Source organism: Hemibagrus wyckioides, linkage group LG11 (genome assembly GCF_019097595.1).
Source record: "Hemibagrus wyckioides isolate EC202008001 linkage group LG11, SWU_Hwy_1.0, whole genome shotgun sequence".
Taxonomy (NCBI): domain Eukaryota; kingdom Metazoa; phylum Chordata; class Actinopteri; order Siluriformes; family Bagridae; genus Hemibagrus; species Hemibagrus wyckioides.
The window spans coordinates 21626028-21649522 of record NC_080720.1 but is presented as its reverse complement, the minus strand read 5'-3'; the positions used below and the strand labels follow the sequence as shown (position 1 = coordinate 21649522).

Here is a 23495-nt window from a genome sequence, read left to right as displayed (position 1 = left end):
GTAACGTGGGACATCTACGCATTTGTGTGTTTATTCTTTGGTGTTATGAGATCAAGTAAACATTGCTAATACTAAGCCTTAGTATTGACACAGTCAACTCACATGACATCATGGTGCGCAGGGCAAGATACCAGGTTTCCAAGACTATGAGTAAGGTATGACCAATGATAATCTATAAGATGTAAACCGGTTCTTTATTGGAATAAAATTCAAGTACATAAACATGTAATAAAATACACATTAGATTGATTAAATGATGTTTTCCTTCATGTTTCTGCAACACTGGGAGAATTCTTCAAGTTGCCTTTATTTGTCACATATACATTACTGCACAGGGAAATTCTTTCTTCACATATCCCATCCTTGGGGTCAGAGAGAAGGCTCAGCCATGATGTAGGGCGGGTTGGGGGCCTTACTCAAGGGCCCAGCACTTGGCAGTGCAGGGGCTTGAACCCTGATCAGCATCCCAGAGCCTTAACCACTCAAGCTACCAATGTCCAAGTTATCACATCAAAAAAGATATATATTTCAAACAGACATTTATTTTACTAGGCGACGCTCCTTCTCACCTAACTGGTTTTATCACGCTACAGTGATAGGTGGCTTTTACTTTGTATCTCTAGTAGTCAAAGTTAAGACACTCAGGCTCTTATCTTTGAACAAAACACATGAACCTAAATGCGGTGTTAAAACATGGAAAACAACACTAAATGTTTGGTCATGTATCTTGTGAATATCTTATCTCCATAGAAGTGACTATACGGGTGGTGGGGGGGGGGGTGAAAAGACCTCAAGTGTTCTTAAATGCTGGATTCATGACAGAAACCTTTTGAATTCAAAATAATAATAATAATAATAATAATGGTCCCAGATCATCCTATTTTATCACTTTCTGACAATACTCGAGTAAAGCTGTTATCGATGTTGATGTCTTCTGCTTTGAAGGAATTTTATCTTTCTTTTTTCTTGATGCTACTTGACGCGGTTTGCTGAACCTGTTAGCAGACTGTACCAATTCAGTGCAGGGGCTCCGATTACACTGAGGTTTTACTATCTGTATTAAAGAATTGTACGCGTTTTCATTTTAATATGCTGTATAATTGTGGTCATGTGTTTATCATTGTGCGATAAGAACTTTTTTTTTTAAATGACGGGCATATCGTTAAATGTTTATAACAAAGGGAAATGAATGGCTCCAGTTTTTGTGGTGAATGGTTTCTCCCTCGTGGAAACCTGCGAGGGGACGGGTGGGACTGAAATAGTTTAAAACTATCGGAGCCGCCAGTCGGCTAAACTAAACATTTTTTTATTTACATTATTTCTGTTTGTATTTTATTACAGGGCGCTATTGAATTGGAGAGTGAAGATGTTTTTAAGTTAGCTGCGTTCGTGTTGCAGGTAAGTGCGCTGGTTAACGTTGCCTTGTTTGACAGACTGTTCACACAAACACGTTGCGTAGCTTCTTCAGTTTGAATCTAAACTCATTGAAAGCCGCGTTCAGCGCTGCTACACTGTAAAGCTGAAGATTTCTGTTTGTAAGGGTTTCGTGTTTGCGTATAAATATTGCATTGTACGTACGTGTTGTGTCGTATATTTGTTGCTCGTTTACTCCATGGAGAATTTCGAAAACAAGCTTATTTGTGCTCGCGTGAAGCTTTTGCACGAGTGGGAGAGTTAAGCTTCTTAGTCTGTGAAGATAAGTGGGATGCATCATGTGTTTTTATCACTAATCCACCTAATATTGTTTATTGTCATCATCCAGCTTTTCCACGACCCGAGTATATAAATGCCATTAAATATAAGGATAGAGTGGCTTTCAGCAGGATTATAACATAATAACAGTACAATAAAAACATTGTGTAGCAGAGCTTGCACTGGCTAGATATCCTGCGCTTGCGCACTGCTCACCTAATGAAGTGCAGTTCAATATAGAAATTGTATTATTGTTCAGCCAAAAGTCAATATGCAGTGTTCACTAATTCTGGTGTGTTTGTGTTTTTCAGGAGGCTAAAGGGGACTACACAAGGTAAAGCCCAGATCTTCATCCTTATCCTTACTATGAAGAATATAAAATGGTTAAAAAAAAAAAAAGTTCATTGTAGTTGTATCTGTGTTTACAATTTGCACGTTTTTTTTGTTGATCTCACTGTTTACATTGTCATGTTTTGTTTTGTTCTTATAATTTACTTTTTGAAGAGGATTCTTATGTATGTTTTGGGACATCCCTCTAAATCATTGAATTCAGGGGTTGGGCTTGGTCCCTTAGTTTCAGTGAAAGGAACTCTTAATGCTTCAGCATACGAAGACATTTTGGACAATTTCATGCTCCCAATTTTGTTTGGGGATGAGCCCTTCCTGTTCCAACATGACCACACACCAGCACACAAAGCAAGGTCCATAAAGACATGGATGAGCGAGTTTGGTGTGGAGGAACTTCAGAGTCCTGACCTCAACCTGACAGAACACCTTTGGTATGAATTAGGGCAGAGACTGTGAGCCAGGCCTTCTCGTCCAACATCAGTACATGAACTCACAAACATGCTTCTAGAGGAATGGTCAAAAATTCCCGTAAACACACTCCTAAACCTTGTGGAAAGCCTTCCTAGAAGAGGTGAAGCTGTTATAGCTGCAAAGGGCAGGCTAACTCCTTGGCCCGGCTCACAGTCTCTGCTCTAATTCATCTCAGAGGTGTTCTATCAGAGGTCAGGACTCTGTGCAGGCCAGTCAAGTTCCTCCACACCAAACTCTCTCATCCATGTCTTTATGGATCTTGCTTTGTGCACTGGTGTACAGTCATGTTGGAACAGGAAGGGGTCATCCCCAAACTGTTCCCACAAAGTTGGGAGCATGAAATTGTCCAAAATGTATTGGTATGCTGAAGCATTAAGAGTTCCTTTCACTGGAACTAAAGGGGTCAAGCCAAACCCCTGAAAAACAACACCTGAATTCAATGATTTGGAGGGGTGTCCCAAAACTTTTGGCAATATAGTGTGGGTCTGTTTTTTCTTTTTCTGATTTTTTTTTGTTTGTTTGTTTTTTGTTTTTTTTTTGTTTCATGTTCTCTATATCTGTAACAAAAGAAACTTGAATGAACCTATTACAGTATACCACCATACCGGTATATTGTCTCACCCCTAGTGGCAGTGTAGCTGCAGGTCTTTAAATATCCATGAATTGGGTGTGTTGGGAAAATATCTGTGGTTTGAGTCATCAGATGACTGTCATCACTTGTGTGTTAAGGGTGAATGGGCCGATGTTCTAATCTTTAAAGAGCTCACCTGCACAAAATATTAAACAGCCAATGAAAAGTTTACTTGTGGAGACTAAAGTACTCTCTTTTGAGCAGTATGTGAATTGGCACACCATTTTGAGTTTGATGTAAGAACTGATTTGGAGTTTAAGGAAATGGATTCCTTGAATAGATTTGACCCTCAGTACCTTGAAATGTTTTGTTTCGTGAGCATTGCTTTACTGTCACTCTTGTGATTGTGATTTGCTTCTCAGCTTGTTTTAAGGGTATTGTTTATATGTAAATTTCTACCAGAGAGGCTGACACTTCATTCTTAGTGCTAGTTAATATTTATGCTTGATTTTGCTCATGTGGTGGTCAAGTGCACTTGATTATTACTTCAGGTTGAGCTAGGTCACACTGAAAGGCCAGAAATCCCAGTATTTCAGTATTCTTGAATTGTATACTATAAGAATAGTCATTGATAGCTTAAATTACTTCTGACTGCATGCAGTGATACATTAAGAAAGCATAATCAGGCTTAAAAAAAGACTTTTGTAAAGCTTATATTTATTATGGCATAATGATTATTGAGGTACTTTTCTATTACGTTTATATTTTATGTTCATGCTCTGATTCTTCATGGAGATCGCAACAAATATCTCCTCTGTTAAGCTGGACTCTTTTGGAAGTAGTAGCTGCCGGGTTGCATAATCAGTAAACATCACACCAGTAAAGTGGACAAGTGTGTAGGTTGACGCCAAACCAGTTTGTTTGCTTTTGTCCCTCCAATTGTCCCAGGTCACATTGTTAGAACACAAAGCGCTGTACGCTTTTAGTTATGTGGTGTGAAAGTTCAGCGCTGGACTCTTTTTTACTCTGTCTACCGTGTTTGTCTTTCAAGAATGACCTTTACTTTTCCAGTTAACTGCAGCTGTGACACGGTGTGCAAATTCTTAAGAAATGGCTCTCCACAAACTAGAAATATGACCCTAAAATAGCCGCATATAGGGACGTGTTAAAAGCATGCTTTCAGCTGTCTTGAGCTTATACACGGTTTGCTTTTTGCTTATGTTTGAGGTGAAAAGACTCAGACAGGCATGATATTGGCCCTTTCACTGAAAATGAGCAAAACAGAATAACCTGGCGAGGAGACATGAATTTTTGAGCTACAAAATACCTGCACATGTTTATCATGTTTAAATTTTTGTTCTTTTTCCAAACACAATATTTTTTCTAAATAAATCAATGTTTTTCTGGCACACCCACTTAAAATATTGGCACTTTTACGGTTCATATTTTGTAAAGAACAGTCTCCACCTGTAATGTCTAATTAAAATGGAGGGACTCTGTAAACTCCTCCACGCAGCATATTTTACGCTTTCTCACATTCTCATGTTAGTCCATGTGGACTTTAACTTCAGACCACACAGGCTTTAAATCCAGAAAGTGAGATGAACGTTAGAAAATATTGCTTTTGTACTCTGGTTTGGTCTATGGCGGAGTCTGCACCTCCTGGCAAGGGAGACCAGATTTTGGGGTGAAATATCCTGGTGTCCAGGTAGATGGACGTTATGATGTCATCAGTTTTTAGAGTTCATGGACCACCAGCAACAAAAAAAAAAAGCACTAAAGCGTAAACAAATCCCTGCCATTTTTCATTGCACCTTTCAGGTGCTTTGCCTTGTACTTAGTCACTTTTGTCCAACTTTCTTTTTGACTAACTTTCTGTTAGTGTGCATGACCATAAAGTTCACAACACACAGTACCGGTTGCTGTGTTAATGATAGTTGGTGAAGTCCAGGCACTGTATTTTTCTTGCAACTCCTCCAAACTGCCTGGTTTTGCAGAAGTGGCATTTAACAAGTGATTTTAGAAATATGGCAAGCACAAGAACTAAACATACCTTTAATTGTTTGCTTGTGTTTTTAGCCATTGTGCTTAAGTATTCAAGGTGGTCTCATAGCCATCATATTAAAACTGAAACCACTTTTTGGCACTAGGCGTTTGGTGAACTCTTCTTTCTGAAAAGTAGACTGAAGCTCCTGAATCCTCTCCATACAGCCCATGCAGTAGACACCAGCATGCCATGAGATTAGGCCCCCATCCTCCCTTCCTACCGCTACCTCTGCTTTTAAGCCTGAGTGGCTGTAAAGCTTGAGGGAGTAAAGATATTGTTCCCTGGCAGACACTCGGGCGTCAGGCTGGTTAGTGATGTATCAGTGATGGGTGTCATTAAAAACATAAAGAACCACTGTTGAACATCTTATCGCTTAAAAAAAAAAACATCGTAATGGCACATAATTCTAGGCAACATTTGCTGGAGAAACTCCTCTGAACTCTTTAAAGGGAAGTCAGTAATATCCTGGTTTGATGTGAAGCATTCCGTACACTACATTGTGTGTGACCAGTGCTGATGAGGAATGTGCTGATCATTTCTGTAATGTAGCATTTAACAAAAAATGTGTTGGTGTGGATTTAAAAATATCCTCTTTACCCCACCTACACCTGGGAGCGGGGGAACTGGGTGGACCTTACCGCTGATGAAGAGAGATTCACTGAAAGAACATTCAGTCATTCACTGAGCATTGACGTTTGTTTCACCAAGGCTCGTGTTCTGTTTAAGTGCATCAAAAAAAAAAAAAGGTTAGTTTTGCATGATGGTTGAGCTTTTAATCAAGCCACATGTGTTTTAGCTAAATGTTACAAGTCGTTAGATTCCATTGAAAATACTTGGAAGACCTCAAAATTGTTTTGAATTGGTTAAATATGCAATTAACTATATTTCCCGACCATACTAATTTTTATAGTTGTGTATTGTGACTCAAACATGTATGCAGAGAGTCTATGAAAATTTGCATCGTATTACAGATATTTTGCTTTTATTCCATTGAGTCTAACTGCTGGTATTTAACAGATCATCCACCTTGTTTAACAGACAGAAATCAGTTTCATCTGTTTGCTCTCATATCATTTTCAGGTGTATAACCAAGAGCTTTTAACATTCCTGGCTGATTATTAATGAGCTGCTGTACACAGCATGTACACATGGCAGTTGTATCAAAATGACCTTTTTGTTTTCACTCCCCTCTCTGCAGGAGGTGGCTCGGTCTCCAGTGAAATAGCTGACACATTACTGTTCCTCTGTGACACGTTGCCTCCTGTAGTCAACTGTTTGATAGTACAGACATCCTAATGAATTCCAGATTGCTGACTGGGCTTTGCGGTGAGAGCAGAACCGCTCCGAACGTAACCGCACGATCAAATCCCCCTGCACAGCAGCCAAATTAATGCCATCAAACATTAAATGCGAATCAGCGAACTGTTAAAGACTGCTGCCTTGCTATAAAACCGCTTACAAAAGAGCTCCTGTTCCTGTTCCTGCTTTCATTCATGCTAGCAGGGTTGGCTGTGTTCTTGTGTGGCTAACAAGGAAGTATTTCATGTATTAAAAAAAAAATGAAACACTTGCACTGCTGCTCATTAATCAATCTTTCGGTAAAGAAAGATTAGTTTACATTAGTGAGTTTCTGTTATTCCCTGATTTACACGTACTCGAGGTCGCTTGTAAGATGCAAGCGTTTTTCTGAGCTAGCTACATTTACAGACATTTTCTTGTAAATGCTCCTATGAGCAGGGTGAATATAAATGTTTTGTTTGGTTTTTTTTTTTGTGATTGTTGCGGCAAAAAATTCCTCATGCTTTGCCACAACATACTGCCACAGCTGTACTCGTCACATGATGCACCTTGTCCTATTTCTATGGAAAACTGCAAGCGCCTTCAAATATTGCCTAGTCTGCTTGACTTCTGCAATCGCAAATATCTGGTCACCTGGATGGACTATAAAAATGTAAAACCTGAAGATAGAGAATGTGTGGGCTGGGTCACTAGCTCTCAGTACTGATTAAATCTGCTTGAATGGCTTTTGTGTAAGTTGAGTAGTACAGCACCCTGCCAAGCAGCACTTCTCTTCATGGTGTTTTAATTGCAAGGCACTTTGCTCTGCACATCACTCGTGGGATAGATGGTGTTGCTTTTGCACGAACACCTCAATATCTCGACAGTGTCCTGCTCATCCTAACAAGCTCGGTCCCCTAAGATAATGTACTAATACCACATTGGCATTTTTTTTTTTTTTTTTTAATAATGCTTCAAAATAAGACTGTATAAAAAGTTGCCTGTAGTTTGTTTGAGATCTAGGACAGGAAGTGTCCATAGTAGTGTGCTTGTTGCAGAAACCGTTGACCTCTGGAAGTACTACAGGGACGTGATCTGGAAACATCAACAAACTCCCTTGTAGAAAATATTTCTGTTCGGTGTCTCCAGTGTTTGGCAGAAGAGGTTTTATTAGACATTTCTGTCTTATCAGTTCACACACAAACTTAGTTTGAAATTAGGCACTTTCTTATTGACCAAGCAGTTCAACAGTTTCTGTGTATGAGTTCTGAATTATTGTTCACTCTATAGCAGCCGATATCAAATTGGCATATGGAGCACTTCTGCTTTCCAGTTAATACAAAATGTTTGTTTGTTTTTTGTTTGTTTCTCCCTAGTGATGAAAGTGCAACATCAGACTTGAAAAAGCTGCCCGTGTTTCCCACAGCTGTTTTAAAGGAGCACCCATCCCTGGCCTATTGGTAAGAAACTTGCCAACATTTAAAGGACCATTAAACAGTTGAAACCTCTGCTTATATGTTTACTAGCAAACAACCGTAAATTTTACTCCCAACGCCCATGTAATTACCATTTCCAGCATGTTTAATTGTAGTCTGGAAGTGCAAAACCTGCATGCTCCAATGATGAAAGTTTCTTTAGTGCACTCAGAAGGCAGTGTGCCAACGTGCTCAGGCCATGCATGCAGTAAACTTGTGAGCCAATTGATCCTGGTTGGTTACAGTAATTCCTAGATGTAGAAGTTTTTCCCTCTGGATCATAGTGGCTCATAGGAGGACGTGTGTTGAACACCTGTGTGGCTATGTGTGTGCAGAAACAGCTGTGAGGGCAAGCGTGTGTGTCTGTGCGTGTGTGTCTGTGCGCCCGCATGTGTGTGTGTGTAATACGAGCATATATTAGACAGAGGGTGGATGTTTGACAGGACAGTTGGCCAGATGGCATTTCATGGATGAGTGTGCTGAACTTGTGTCAAATAATATATTCATAGTTCAGCCTAGCGTTTAATTCCTGTTCATTTTGCATGTGCAGATTGTAATGCCTCTCTCTCTCTGTCTGTCTTTCTTTCTTCCTTTCTCTCTCTCTCTCTCTCTCTCTCTCTCTCATATACACACAATTTTCCTCTCCCCATATCTGCTGTGTAGTGAAGGCCGAGTAATTGAGCATTACAAAACCCTCAAAGGGCTCACCCGAGGAAAGGCCATCGTACAGTAAGTGGCCGAAAATATCTCACTAACGCACCAAGTGCATTGGATATACCACATATAACGTATTTACTCTAGAGAGGCGTGTCAGTCTGTGGTCATTTCGATCAGATTAAGGCTATATTCCATGATGCACAGATAAGATCAACAGTAACCTGTTGTATTAAAAACTAAATATTTCTTCGTTTCTGATGAATGCTTATTCTATTCTCAGGTATCTGTTGTTAGTGGAATCCTTACCGTCATATGGTGTTCATTATTATGAAGTGAAGGTATGCTAACATTTGGTTTGTGGAATTTTATTGAACCTATTTTTATGACTTGGCAAAGAAGCATTGTAGTATATCATCTGATATCTGTAAGCATTCGATGCCATGGAAAAGTCGTGGTAAAGCCAACTGAGGAGATCAAATGAAACAAATGTTTAACTGACGAGCCATATTACACACATTGGATCTTTTGTCTTGATAATACAGCTTAAATTAGTAACTTCCTTTTATAACCTGTGCAAATTTCCCTTTCGCAGGACAAGCAAGGAATTCCGTGGTGGTTGGGAATCAGCTACAAAGGCATTGCCCAGTATGACCAACAAGACAAGCTGAAACCCAGGAAGGTAGGTTACAGTGAACAGCAGAGGAGACAGTGACCTTTTCCCTTTCACCTTTTTAATGCTTTATCTGTCCTCAGAAGTTAATGTTTCACCCAACTACAGATATGCCCACAACAAGGCAAATGTGTGAGAGAATGTTCAGAGTACACAGAATCCGTATCCGTTTCCCACGTCATATACTCGCACAATATTTCAGATGATATTTGTGTATATGTGACTGTCTAATGAGCAATAAATATCAGAATAGTATTTTAAAATAGACTTGTATCATCTAGTTTCACACCTGCAAACCTTTACACAGTTGGCCAAGGAGCATCTCTCTTTTGTTCTCCAAAATTAAATTGCAGATGAGTGAACTGACATGTGAGTCTGGAATGATTGACAGTTACATAGTGTACAAGCTTATTTATTACAACACATACTTTATTTATTTTTTTTATTTCATAATGTAGGAGGTCATGCAATTTTTGTATCCCAACATGCAGCATAGATTACACTTGTCTCCATCTCAAAACTCTTGCCATTAAACTTCATGGAAATAAAAATGCATGTACTGCAACATTTTAGTAATGGAAATAATCTGGCACCTTTGTTTTAAATGACTTTCTACATTGTCCTCAAAACACAAAACAGCTATTCAGATTTTGAACTGGACTCTTCTAGGTTGCTATGCAGTAAACCCTATTTTGGGTGGAGTCGTATGGGACATAAGACACGGCTTGTGAGAATTACAGGGAGGAGTGAAAGACCTATTTAAATGTGAACTTTGCGGTGTTAATGTAAGCAGCAAGGTGTATTGTGAGTGTGCGTTTCTGTAGTTCTGTATTGTTATTTTGCCTGCTAGCTAAAAGAACCACACCTTATTCGTGCATAATCAGACTGCAATCGGATAACATGCTCTGGTGCTAGGAACATGTGGTTAATTAGCAGCTTCATCTCTCCTAGTCACAATTTCTGTTAAACTGTTTTTGGCTTCCTGCCTTTCTATTTATGCTCCATATAAACCTTGTGCTTTTTTATTTGGTGGCTGTCCTGCATTTTTCTGCAGGGCGCATGTCATTACAGTGTGTGATTTCTGGCATTCGTTAGTCGAGTGTAGCTGGTTGAGTGTCTGGTGGCACAGCATGAATGGGCAGCTCCCTGTCTGTACAGCCCAAGTCTTTAGAGATATGGTGTAATCATGGTGCTTGAAGGCAGAACGGGGACTGAAGCTGGCATCATGCCAGCCAGAGACAGGGTTTCTGAAAGGGGTCTCAGCTCATTTGGTTCCTCCCCGCCAACCTACTTTTCCTCCGGCAAAGCTGAGGTGGATATAGGGGGTTGAGTGGAAATGTCCCAGGAGCACATCCTTTTCTCACTCTCATTTTCTTTCCCAACCAGCTCTTCTGGCAAAGTTATAGCAAGGACATGTAAAGGCGGGGGCAGCTCACCCCTCGTTTTCCTCCGTCTTCTATTCTGCCTTGCTTTTGGGCAAGGTTTTTTTTTTTTTTTGTTTTTTTGTTTTTTTTTTGTACATTCTTTTTAAAAGTACCCCCTCACCCGGTTGTCAAAGTGCACCCCATCTTCCTGCCAGTATTGATTGTGCTTGCTGTCAACACTGGCTGCCTTTGTATCTTCCCAGCCCACTACCAGCAGACTGCTCTCATTATGCAAATCCACCCCAGTCTTTGTGCTCTTCACTCAGTCCAAACAATTGATCAAGCAATAAAACACAATTAGTCTGGCAGGGGGGCTGAGAGAGAGGAGAGGGTGGGCCTCGCAGTTGGGCCTGTCTCACGTGAACAATCTATTGGGGGTCGTCGGATTAAAAAGCTTTTAAAAAGCGTTTTTCCTGCACTGTAAAATCCTGGCATGTGAATGCTGCCACTGCAGAACGAATTCTTTTCTCTTACTGCTACAGTAAATCTTAGCTTTAGTGTGTTTGTGAGTGAACCAAATTATTTCTTCTTGGTAATAACTAATAAATTCAGACATGGTTTTTCTGAATTCTTCCAGAGCCATTAAAAAAAAAAAAAAAAGACACGGTGGACTAAAAAAAGGAGCATGTCCATCATTTCAGTTTTAAGGAGGGCAGGGGAGGTGTAGAGTATTACTAAGGTACTGTAGTATTTATGAAAAACTAAGCTGTATGGTGAACTTTTTAAGTAACTCTTTAAAAAATAATACACAGTAAACAGTTAAAGAAAATCACATTTCAGTAAAATTCTTCCTGACATTTTCTCTCTTGATGTGGCTCAGTGTTGAGCAGGAATGTACCATTAAGAAGAAACCCCTGCATATTTAAGCTCTTTCTAATCATCACAATTAACATTAAGTTGTAAAGTGTTCGATTTGACACTCCTAGACCTTTTTAATCCCTTTGAACCAGATTCTTTGTGTTTTCACTTTATAAATAAACATGGTGATGTTTTGTTGGGTAAGGGCAATAATGTCTGATAAAATCGAACAGAACTCTATGATTATCTGACTGTCGGCATTTCCCAATTAAATCAGTTCGGTCACTGAAAGTTTTATCTACGTTGACTGTTAGAGCTGGTGTGGCATTTTAACTGCATGAGAGAAATTAAAAACCATAGTAAAAATATTGCTTGCAGACACCGTCACCATGTTTAGACACACACAATTTACTTTGTGTGTGTGTCTCAGACTGTTTTCTCGCACATTATGTCAGACATGTCATTAAGCTGTACGTCTAAATATGTCTAACTTTACAAACCCTGTATCATGTATATAATTTATTTTTTAGAAAGTCCTCCCTCACACCGGAGAGTCGAGCTCTTCTTCATAAAGGCGTAATAAATCATTAACCATCACCTCTTTACCAAGGTTTTAAAATGCTTACATTTTTTTTTTGGATCGGCTAATATTGGAGAATGATTACACCAGTTCAGTGACACAGAGAAGCTCAGTTTATACAGTAATGAGCAGAGGAGGAGACATTGCACTATGACCCATGGTACATGTTTCTAAGATTTAATTACATTTCCCAGATGCAAATTTAATTAAAAACAAACGAGAGCCAATCTTGTTCCAGTGTACAAATGTCGGCCTTTCTTACTAGTACATCTGTTTATCAGGGGAATGTGTAGGCGCCTACAGGGTTACAAGCCACTTTGCATATTCATCAGAATTTCTTGATGTGTGCAGCTATTGTACAGTCTTTTTCTGTCCTCAAAGTATTTTTTGTTTTTTTTGTCTAACCTTGACATTAAGCCATTTCCTATTTAGCATTAAAAGATGTATATGTTTTTTAAAACAAGTAAGTGACTAAGTTACTGCTCTCGGCTTATTGCTGAGGGTGTATGGGTGTGTCCCTTCCTGGCTTAGGGCCCAATAAACAAACTCCTGTTGTAGTAACTACCTGAAACCATAATCTTCATAATAATTAGATAAATTGTAAATCTCTTGATGAGTAAACATCTATTGGATGTTGATGTTTACTGTACAGGGTGCCTCTCCATACATAAAAGAAACTTCATTTCTTAGCAAAACTTTGTGTGAAACATCCTCTACATGATTGTCATTTTTTTGTACACACACACACAAGGAGTCGTCTCTCGTTCTCACGATGAACACATCTGGTGTTATTCATGTAATTGCACTTTGAATGCGTTCCTTTAGATTATCTTTGTGCTGTATCTTTTACTGGAACAGCAGTACCCTTCTTTTGTTAGAGGTTTCTTTTAAAGGTGTTTAGACATTTTAGCTTCCCTTTAAAGACATTTAGCTACAAAGTGTTCATTTCCAGTATGTATGGAGACTTTTAGGACACACATACGGATGCTTAATGCTCGTGATCAACATTCCAAGTGGCTGATAGTTTCTTAATCAAATATTTTTGGAGGAATAAGGTGTGGTGTTATCCGTGACACATTTTCTTGTGTCGTCTTTGCTGTCGATCTTGGTTAATTTGTGGAAGTGTTTCTCGTGTGTGTTTTCGTTTATTTTAAAATTAAATTTTTTAGCACTAGATCTGATAAAATGTGATCTAAACATTATTTTTACCTGGCTTCAAATGAAATTTTTCATGTTAGAGCTTGCTACGAAATGGTTCAGTTCAACTCTTAATAATTCTCAACCCTACAGCAGTGTGTTTTCCTGTCAGAGAGGGGTTTTAGGGACCTTTTATTTATCCAGTAAACCAGGATAATATTTTGACAAACACACACACATTGTTAGACTAATGTAAGCTGAGATCGGGTAGTGACGACGGGTCGAGGTTGTAGCCCGCCTTCACGTGATCTGAATCTTCATGTGATGTTTGCTTCATAAACACAGTGTACCAATGCTCTGTTTTCACAAGGTAGACTGAAGTACTTTCTCAGCCAGCAAAGTTTATTCCAGAAACATGTGAGGATGGTTGCACTAGTAATGCACCTCCACTCGCTCGTTCACACCTCCAGACTCGTCTGGATATAACCCGCCTTTTGAAATTCAAGTAGCCTTGTTAATTTGGGGCTGTAATCTAAACAGTTTGTATGTGGTAAAAAGCTTTGTACCTCTCCCTGTAGTGTAGATGTAGGATTTTCTCAACACAAATCCTTAATAGAATAAAGTTGTTCTATAATTGAATTATATCTGAATTACTGGTAAATATATCCAAGTTGCTTGACAGAGACATCTAATTGGATAAACCTTAGAATGCTAAGAGGTGGTGAGAAGTGGTCTGGAGTCAAAAGTAACAGTGCACTTTTAATTAAACAGCAGAATTTCCGACTCTTTCGACTGAGCTACAGCTAATGCGGAAATTATCTCTTTAGATTCCACAGAAGCATCACATCACAATGTTTTTTTTTTTTTTTTGCTTCCTCTTCCTTTTGCTGTTTCAACAACACTTAATTCCAGCTCTAATGGAATGGAGTTTTGTAAGAAGTTTCTTTTTCCAGGTTTTGATTTTTGTGTGTGTGAGAAAGCGCACACACTGCTTCCACCTCGATCTGTCTGTAGTGTCTATACGTTCTCTCTGTATATTGGGGCATCAAGTAGAGAGGTTTTCTGAGGCTTCTGATAAGGAGAGTGAAACATTTTCTGTTGTCAGCATGAGCAGGGGCCGTCATGTTTTCATTAAGAGGTTAAGAGTGCCATGGCCAGCGATTAATGATTACATTTAAGTAGTAGATTCCATGCATATTTGCCCTGGGAAGCCTCGGGAGTGTTGAGGAGTTGCTGCACAGGATCTGTTGTAGGTGGTGCATGCAAGGAAAAAAAAAAATCACACACCAAACACCAGGAAACGAAGCATAAAATTTAATGAGTGGCTACAGAAGAGCGTGCTAAATCTGCTGTGTGCTAGGAAACGGGCAGAATCAGAATCAAATTTGTTGCCCAAGTGAGACTATAAGCAGTAAAGGGTAGAAGCTGTTGTCTATCAGTGTATAACCTGTAAATCTGGTTTGAGGAAGGAGGCACAGCCAAAAGTACAGGGGGGGGGCAGTAGATAGGCTGAGAGAATGAGTATAGGCTTAGTCAGAAGAAGAAAGGGAGGGGCAGAAAAGTGTATTCCACTCAGAGTTGTCAACCTGCCGTAGATGGGCTAGGTTTCTATGTGAGATTTTTTCGTGATGTCACACAGAGGAGGAGTGTATGGGAGGGACATGTTGAGCTGAAACTCTTGCAACACCTTTTGCTTTCTCGGAGCAAAGACAAGAGAGTATTGTTCAAGGAAGCCACAAGCTTGTGGGAAACTTGAGCGTAGGACTTCACAGAACCTGTTCGACTTTAAAGGGACTTTATACAGCATTCTTCACCTCACCGATAAGAGCTCCCCTTGGATCTATGTAAGTCACAGCACAGTGATTCTTAAAAAAAAAAAGGTATTCTGCCAGGTGTATTTGAGATTTTTCTTTTTGGAAACCCTACCTGAATCAATTGAGTTGTCTTCACTATCCGGTTTCTCAAAAGCTTGTATGAGAAAAGGGTGACAAGCCCTTTAAGCATAGTCAAACAGGTTCCCAGATTATATTCCGTTTCAGCTGTATACAGTTCATTCATCGTCCTTCGTTTTGTGCATGTGTTCGAAAGCTGTGGAGTGTGTTTCCTGGTTGTGGGATTGTCCGCTAGTATTTCCGCTAGTTTTCTAGGTAATCTGTAATCGTGATTACACGCGCTGAACCGATATTTTTCTATAGCTGTTTGGAGTGTGACCGAGCCGGCGATGAGTTCCTAGGAATACTTTTCCAGCCTGCGTTGCCTGTCGGTAGCAGATGTTTTACAGTGAACATATCCATAGCCTCATTTTGAGCTCTCTTCCTTTAGGGCAGATTTGAAAATAAAAGCTGTGGCTTTGACTGTAGCTCATCTTCTGTAGTTTCATTAAAGGGGCATTGGTGCTAAACTGACCATGTAGCAGATGCTTTTTGTCATCCGTTTCCAGCTAAATGAACTTATATAACACCTAGTGCTCTTTGTTTTCGCTATTTCTAAGAAAAAAAAAAGTAATAGTATTTTAAACACAAATGTCTTGACATAATTTACAGCCCATGGGTTTGTGCAATAAAATGGATATAAATATTTGTGTTCTGTCCGTTGTGTGTCAAAACACCCTTATGTTCACTTCTGTTTATCTGCCGATTTTCCCCAAAGCATTTACTATTGCCATCTCTTTTTTTTTTATTTTTTTTTTTAGGTCTTTCACTGGAAGAAGTTAGAGAACTTGTATTTCCGTGAGAAGAAATTTGCAGTTGAGGTCAACGACCCTCCCAGGTGAAAACCAGAGAAGAGTTACACATCTGAGTACATCCTCACACACGCTGCACTATTCAAATCATTTCAATGCTCTTGAAAGTCTGTTTCTGCAGTTCACAGGAGTTGAAACATTTTAGCTGTGTGCTACGCTGCTTCCGGATTGTAAAATGCTGCTCCTGGCAACATAAGTCATAACTGATAGTCACTGATGCTTGGCTCATGATGGTAGCTGCCTGGCTGTTAAAGCTGTACGATGACCACAGAGCAGCTGCTGAGAAGAGAAAGTGTAGTTATAGCATTTTATGGGCTCATTTATATATCTTCCTAGCATCAAGGTCAGGGCTGCTGTCCATATTGAACTATTTTATTTGTAATGGGGGGCTTGAGTTGATGTGTAAACACACTTTTCCTAGCAGGCTTTTCTCTTTTCTAGAGCTTGATTATGGCCATTAGTTGTCATGATGCCACTTTTTAAATATGTGTATACATTAATCTCCAGGAGAGCATCATCCAAATCCACTTTTGGCCAGTCTGGACAGACGATCCACACGTGGTATGCCAGCCACTCACTGATCAAAACCATCTGGGCGATGGCCATCAGCCAGCACCAGTTCTACCTGGACTGCAAACAGAGCAAAGTGAGTCTTTCAGCATTCAGCTACATCAGACTTTCTCTATTCTGATTTGGAGCTCATGGAGCAGTGCATGTTATTACAGTACACTTAACTTACATTAGAAGTTTGCTTCAGGTTTTACACATTTCTGGTATAATGTTGATAGACAAGGCTCACATGTTTTCAATGTTTGTCATTTACTTGTATTATTATTGATTCATTGCAACCTGAATCTTATACGTATTTAGCAGTACAGAGGTGGAGCATTTTCTTGCCGCCAATTGTCTCGAGTTGAGCCGCTGATCTTTCTAGCCTCTTCGCTGACATTTTCATACTTTTTTTTTTTATACAGTCTAAAACAAGCACATCTAAGAATCTGGGAGACATTGCCATGGATCTTACAGATAATGGAGCCTCCAGAGTCAGCAAGCTGGTGAGCGGAGAGAGCAAAGACCAGCTCATCATGGCCAGCAATGGAAGTTTGGCATCTGCAGGTAATAAATCTAATAAACAATCACTGTTCTATTTTATTAAAGCCTTTGAGCCCCTCGTATTGGTTTATTAGATGTAGACAGCCGAAGCTGGACTGGACTCACTCCCAGTTTGACATCACTTTCATATGTATATACTATATTTGTATTTAACGCTGAGCTTGTTTTTGTGTTCAGGTTCTGCAGATTCAGAGGTAAACGAGGAGCTGAAGAAAGAGAAGATTGCCGAGCTGAAGCAGAAAGCGAATAGCCTTCAGGAACTTCTGAATAAGAAATTGAGTGAGCTTAAGAAGATCTGCCTCAGAGAAGCAGTTAGTGTTTTCTTTCAACCTAAAATCACTGTAGACGATTAATGTTTTAGACTACATTACATTAAAAGATATCTCTCTTTCTCCAGGAACTGACAGGCAAATTGCCAGAAGAATATCCTTTAGCATCAGGAGAGAAACCTCCTACTGTTAGAAGACGTGTAGGAACTGCTTTCAAGCTGGACGATCTTTTCCCTTACAATGCAGTACGTCACTTTTGTCTTTTATCTGCTTTTCGGGTCAGTAATAAAGTGCCCTCAACTAAGATTATCCATTATTTATTTTTTTTAATTAAGTGCTGCTGTATTTCCTCTCCTTGCAGGACCCTCACGTAAGGAACTTAGAAAGCCGGTTTGCTCTACAGCAGAAGATTGTAGAAGCTGCAAAGAAGCTTGCCAATGAAACCGAACTCTGCAAAACTGTGAAGAAGAAACGAAGGAGAAACTTTGAAGATGCTATGAAGACACTTCAACAGATTGAGAATGAAATTAATGACTATAGAGTGAAGACGGGCAAGAAACCTACGCAGAGGGCCTCTCTGATTATTGGTACATGCTTTTTTTTCTCTCTCTCTTTTTCTTTTAAAGGGAGGAAAAAAGAACAAGTTACATGGGTGACCTTATTTATAGTGGTTTATTGTGTATTGATAATATAGGATTAATTGATATGGCTGCTCTAATTGTTTATTTCAGTTTTACAAAAAAAATGTCTTTATAGTTCTTTTATGTGGCTGAAGTCAGTGCTAATTACTGTGTTATAATTGATTCGTTGTGTCAAACAAAACAAACTGAAGTCTTTGTCTCTTCTTAGATGACATGAATGCAGCAGATCTCAGTTCACTATCTGACAGCTTAAACCTGGATGACGGTAACCGTTAAAACAGTTCACATTTAATTCTACTGCTTTGTTATATGAAAGTGGAAACCTCTCTCTGCATCTCACTCAAACCCTTTTCCATTCCCTTTCACCTCAGACGAGACATTCGTAGTGCAACGGCAGCGTTCCCGTTCAGTCCAGTATTCTCCACGGCCTCAAGACAATCTCAGTGTTCCATATATCGCCGATCGCAGGGCCTCTGAGCAGCCAAACAACTCTGACAGGTGAGACCCCCCCCCAGCTGGAACACTCCTTTTCTTTCTGTTTATGTCTAAGTGGAGCTTTTATTTTGCATTTGGGCCTTAGGCTGGTTGAGGCCTGTTAAGTCGTGTTAAGGCTTGTTAGAAACCAGACATACATTCCTGTTTGGGTTCCTACCTCTATCTATACCTCTTATCAAATGAAGCACACTCAATGTGTTAAAAATAGTGCGAGACAAGCTTGTTTTTGAAGGACTGCTGAAACATTAAGGAGACAGAAAAGAAAATGTAGACTTACTGAGGAAGCTTTTGCAGAATTACTTTTAAATGATTGGAAACTGTGCTTAGAAAGTAGAGAAAATCTCTTTTAGCTGTTAAATGTTTGTAAAGTGTAAAGTTTTTTTCCCTCATGCCAATCGACTGGGTTTTTTGTTGTTGTTTGTCCTTTTTGTCTTGCTGCTTGAGTGATTGGTTTGCATAATCATAACCTTTTAGAAGTCAAATCTTCTGCTCTGTGTTGTAGAATAAACTACGGTGAAGTCCAAGAACCTTACTCCTACATCAACCAAGATGCTTCATCACCGCACAGTAGCCCCTTTTACGCTCCCTCCAGGCAAGCAGGAAACTCCCGCAGCATGCCCCCCACACCCCAGCTGACCCGCAACGCCTTCAGCAGCATCCAGCTCAGGTACTGAATACCTACACTGGTACACTGTACCAGGCGTCCATGTCCAGCTCTCCAGCATGCCTCCATCTGTCCCATTTACCGTACATCTATTTCAAGCCCACCATGATTAATTTTACTGACTTTAGCCTCAACACTGCTGCAGCTCATGTACACAAATACATATGCAAAAGTCAATAACCTCTAGTTATATCTAGTGAATAAAATGCATGCATTAGTGTGGTCATGCTAACCGCTATAAACTGTTATTTCTTAGTCACGGTTAATCACGCTAGCATTTCTTTAGAATGATGTATATATGTATGTGTATGTGCACACAGGTGCGAGGAGGACACGCCTCAGCACTTCCGTCAGCGGAGTGGCAGTCTGGAGTCTCAGTCACTCTTTGCCTCAGAGTGTGATGGCCCCGAGCCTGTGTTTACAATCACCGCTGGAGCCCGCCGCAGTAACAGCACAGAGGTACTTGATGATGTCTCCTCACACACCAGCCAGTCAAGCACAGAATACTGCGGCCATTCGCGTGCTCGAAACCGCCACCGACGCCAGAGGGATTACACCTATGCTAATACAGGCAGCATGCCCAACCTGGCACAGAATGATTCTCGCTGCTACACCCACAAGGCACCGACCAGGCCCCCCACAACAGCCTACTATGTCACTGGATACCCCTGCTACGCAGATCCGTACACCAACGGAAGCTACGCATACGAGGACGAGACTGCGGGCCATTATAGCGTAAATCCCACCTATCAGGCTCTGTCCTACCATCCACAGGAACCATACAGTGACTACGCTCATGCTGAGATGGACCCCATGAGCCAGAATCCATATGCTACACTTAGGCAGGCAAGGAGTCGACCGCCATCGAGGAACGAAAACGTCATGAAGGACATGCAGAGGGCCATGGTGGCCGAGCACTTACGAGGCTGGTATAACCGGAATGCACAGCACAAGCAGATGCCGTACGAGTATGAGAGGGAGCCCCAGCAAATCCTGCCGTACAGAATGACGCCACATCCTTATGGCTATAACGATCGCAGCCACTTATACGGCTCAGGTTAGGCATTACTGCTTTCATTGTTATGGAAGCCCTTGTGTTCTGTTTAGGTCCATATGTTTACATATTTTTGAAAATGACCAGATCTAAAATGAGTGTAAAATGATTCATATTCATTATATATGAAACAAAAAAGGATAATTGTAGAATTATTTTTGACACCCACTCACCTTCAGAAGTATCCAGAAAGCAGGTGAAGGAGATTTGTGTCCTTTTAATTAAGTATTACTAGTATTGCTATTAATTCAGATAGATGGCGAGTACGTTTTACAATTCCAGCAGCATACTGTATAAATAAGTTGGCCCAGGTCACTGAGCATCCATTGTTATCAGAACATAAGGTCTTCAAACAGTCTTATTCTCTTCTGCTTCTCCAGCCTGCTCAAGTTGGAATTCTGTAGGTTTTTGAAACGCACAAGATCGTAAGATATGAAGTATAAGATACAAACTGCATTGTTATTAAATGCATGGAAATAAATATTGTGATTTTATTGAAATGTATGTGTAATGCATACGGATGTGTTTAAGCTCTGTAAATGAATAATAGCTAGTGCACAACAACACATGACCATCTCATGTGGAAATCATGACATCCAAATAAAACTCGCAGGCATACACTTTTAATCATTAGTCACTAATAGTTGATTTTAAAAAAAATACACTCCTTAGCAAGACATAACTTAAATGGATTTATACACTGACTTGAATTGCATTATTCTTGATTTCCAGTTTCTTCAGCATCTAGCACGGGAAACTGGCGTGATCACTTGTCTGTGGGTTTATCGGAATACAACATGGGTCTTCATCCGCAACATGCCTATAGCTACAGTTCAGTCCATCAGAGTCACCTTCCACAGAGCCGGTAAGAGCCTCTAGGCTTCAATGACCTTGTAGTCTTTACATTAATTGTCTTAACCACCATGTCATGCACCTTGTAGTAATTCCAGAGGATCAGTTCACCGTTGAGCAGTGCACTTGGGCCGCACAACGCTCAAAATATATTTTGCCAATTGCCACTTACTACATCTTTGATGATTTTGCTAGTGGTGTACTAGGGGTTAGAACTCAATAGAGCTTAGGACTGTATTCTTACGGTACTGTGTTCTGCATCTCGCCTCTCTCTCCCTTTCTCCCACCCTCTTTCTCAGACATGCCTTCAGTCCACACCCTGCACCCTCCTGGTACTACCCACCTCCTTCCTTCTCACCTAGTGCCTGTTCTTCCTCATCCTCTTACTTCTCCCTCCCGCCACCCCCTTCTTCCCGCTATCGGGTGGAGCGTTCAGGCTGTGATGGTTCCAAAACTGACATGGTTAATAAAGCCTCCTTGCTAAATGTAGCCCTTGATAGTAAGTAAAAAATGTGTTTAGTCATGTGTGTTACTCTGTTTTTCTGTGTGTCGTTTTGTGAGTCGAGTTATTTAAGTCTCTGGTTGTTTGTGCTCCATGTTTTTGCGGTTTATGTGGATTTTCTGGGTTTGTCCTTTCATGAAAGTAAAGTTGCATGGCTTTAAGTGTCTGTGTTTCTCCAGACAGAAAAGGTCTTAACATCATTTCCTTGGCTCACACATTCCTAGTTGTGTGTAAAGGGAAAAAAAAACACACAAGTTTTCTGCTTTATCTGACTAACCATCATCCCTTCCATGCCAGCCGCCAGACACATCTTCTAGCTCCGCCCCCAGGCCCCAGAGCTCCATCTCCATTTGCTAGGAGGAGCCCAGCTCCAGGAACTTTAGACATGCCTGGTGCTGTTGCCAGTGGTTATGACCAGGACTTTTATTACACTCAGTGCTAGTGCAACTTGCAGCACTAAACAATGTGGTGAGCTGCATACAAAAACCCCACACTGCTTCTCTAACCTGTGTGCTAAATTAACTGTTCTCACTCCTAACAATCAATTTCCTTATGCACTAAACCTGTCTGGTAGCTCGGCTTTTTTGCACCACACTGCTGGATAGGTTTGTGCGTTCAGTGGTGGTGGGTCGGTGTTGTGGGTTCGGGTGTCATACTACACGGGTGGTGTCGTGTTCTGAGGACCAACATGTCATGTCTTGATTTTGTGAGTTGTACATGTGATTGTGCACGTCTGTCATCAGATGTATGAATATTTTAACCCCATGTTGAACAAACCTCTTCATACTGAAAAGTTGACTTAGTATTAGCCATGCATGCAACACCTTCTAATGGTGTTGAAATCTAATCTCAGATTTCTTCATTATCCTCATTTATTCTGAGAACCTGAGGAAGAGGAGTTATATTATTGCATATTAACTTTGGCCCTGTATTTCCTAGAATTTACTGTGAAAAACTAGGGGTTAAAATGTTCAGAAATTTTTGAATTTTCTGATGCACATTTCTAATGCCATATTTTATATTTCAGGTCATACATAGATGTAAACCAGATGGATTCATGCCTGAATAGCCCAGTGGACAGTTTTGACTCTGAGGATCAGACACTTTACTGGCACGAAGACTCTAAGCCTGGAACGATAGTGTAAATTAAGATGACTACTTCATGCTTTGTGCCTTTTTTAAAAAAAAAAAAAAACTATTTTTGACACGTTCCAAGCATCAGTGTTTCAAGGATTGTTACCAGGCAAGAATTGTACACGACAGCATTCAGTCAGCTCAGAGAGCACAAGTGCATAACAGGAACCAAAACAGGCCTTTGGGACACTCTGGAGAGCAACACATATTGTGTGTGTGTGTGTGTGGTGCTAAGCACTTCTGGAACCTGGCCTGCCCTGACAAATGCCTGCTGTGGAATTTCTTTGGGATTTGTTAATATGCTAATAGCGTTTGGGCCAAGGAAGGTGGTATTCGAGCCAAATAGCCTTGACTATTCCATTGCCATGGAAGGATATTACAATCGTAAATCCTCTTCATGGACACAAAGCAAATATTAATATGAAGGACTAAACTCAGCTGGTTTCTGTTGTGTGGAGCTTTTCCCATGGATATTTTTACAGATTGTTTAAGGAACCCGAAGCATAAACCTTTATATTGCTATTGAAGTTAATTCTCCTTTAGGGAATTTTTTTTTTTTTTTTTTTTTTTTTTTTTTTAACAAAAGTTTCATATATAATTATACTTAAAATTGGATTCACAAGGGCTTTTAACAAGATTTTGCAACAAAATGGAAGTTCATTCAGTATTTTTTCTCCAAGTTACCCCACTCCAGCAGGTGTTGCTCTTCTAATCATGTATTGACTTACTGAATTATTTACACTCATTATTTAAAATGCACTGTGTTGCTTTACTAGTCTGCTGTGTGTATCTATCTATATATATTTTTGAAAGAGCAGGAATCTGTAGCAACGTATTGACAGATAAACACTACTTTGGAAAGGTGCTTGAGAAAACACAG

At 40.1% G+C, this 23495-nt stretch overlaps 1 protein-coding gene across 5 annotated transcripts in view; it reads left to right on the top strand.

Annotated features, from left to right (window-relative positions):
- Window positions 1-23187, top strand: part of frmd4ba (FERM domain containing 4Ba) — a 51311-nt gene extending 28124 nt beyond the window's left edge. For 2 of the 5 annotated variants that reach the window (XR_009206051.1, XR_009206050.1), the window contains 20 exons: window positions 1342-1398; window positions 2004-2026; window positions 7784-7867; window positions 8546-8611; window positions 8820-8877; window positions 9132-9218; window positions 15841-15917; window positions 16399-16537; window positions 16866-17007; window positions 17182-17315; window positions 17402-17518; window positions 17635-17860; window positions 18123-18179; window positions 18286-18412; window positions 18912-19076; window positions 19394-20130; window positions 20860-20992; window positions 21279-21478; window positions 21779-22187; window positions 22509-22632. Coding sequence is in view for 3 of the 5 variants with exons in the window: in XM_058402897.1 (XP_058258880.1) it covers window positions 1342-1398; window positions 2004-2026; window positions 7784-7867; window positions 8546-8611; window positions 8820-8877; window positions 9132-9218; window positions 15841-15917; window positions 16399-16537; window positions 16866-17007; window positions 17182-17315; window positions 17402-17518; window positions 17635-17860; window positions 18123-18179; window positions 18286-18412; window positions 18912-19076; window positions 19394-20130; window positions 20860-20992; window positions 21279-21478; window positions 22509-22519 (2640 nt within the window). In the remaining 2 variants the exon portion in view is untranslated. Of the gene's footprint in view, window positions 1-1341; window positions 1399-2003; window positions 2027-7783; window positions 7868-8545; window positions 8612-8819; window positions 8878-9131; window positions 9219-15840; window positions 15918-16398; window positions 16538-16865; window positions 17008-17181; window positions 17316-17401; window positions 17519-17634; window positions 17861-18122; window positions 18180-18285; window positions 18413-18911; window positions 19077-19393; window positions 20131-20859; window positions 20993-21278; window positions 21479-21778; window positions 22188-22508 lie in introns of all 5 variants that reach the window. The other 3 variants (XM_058402898.1, XM_058402897.1, XM_058402899.1) reach the window with 3 other exon arrangements.
- Window positions 23188-23495: the final 308 nt, after the last annotated feature.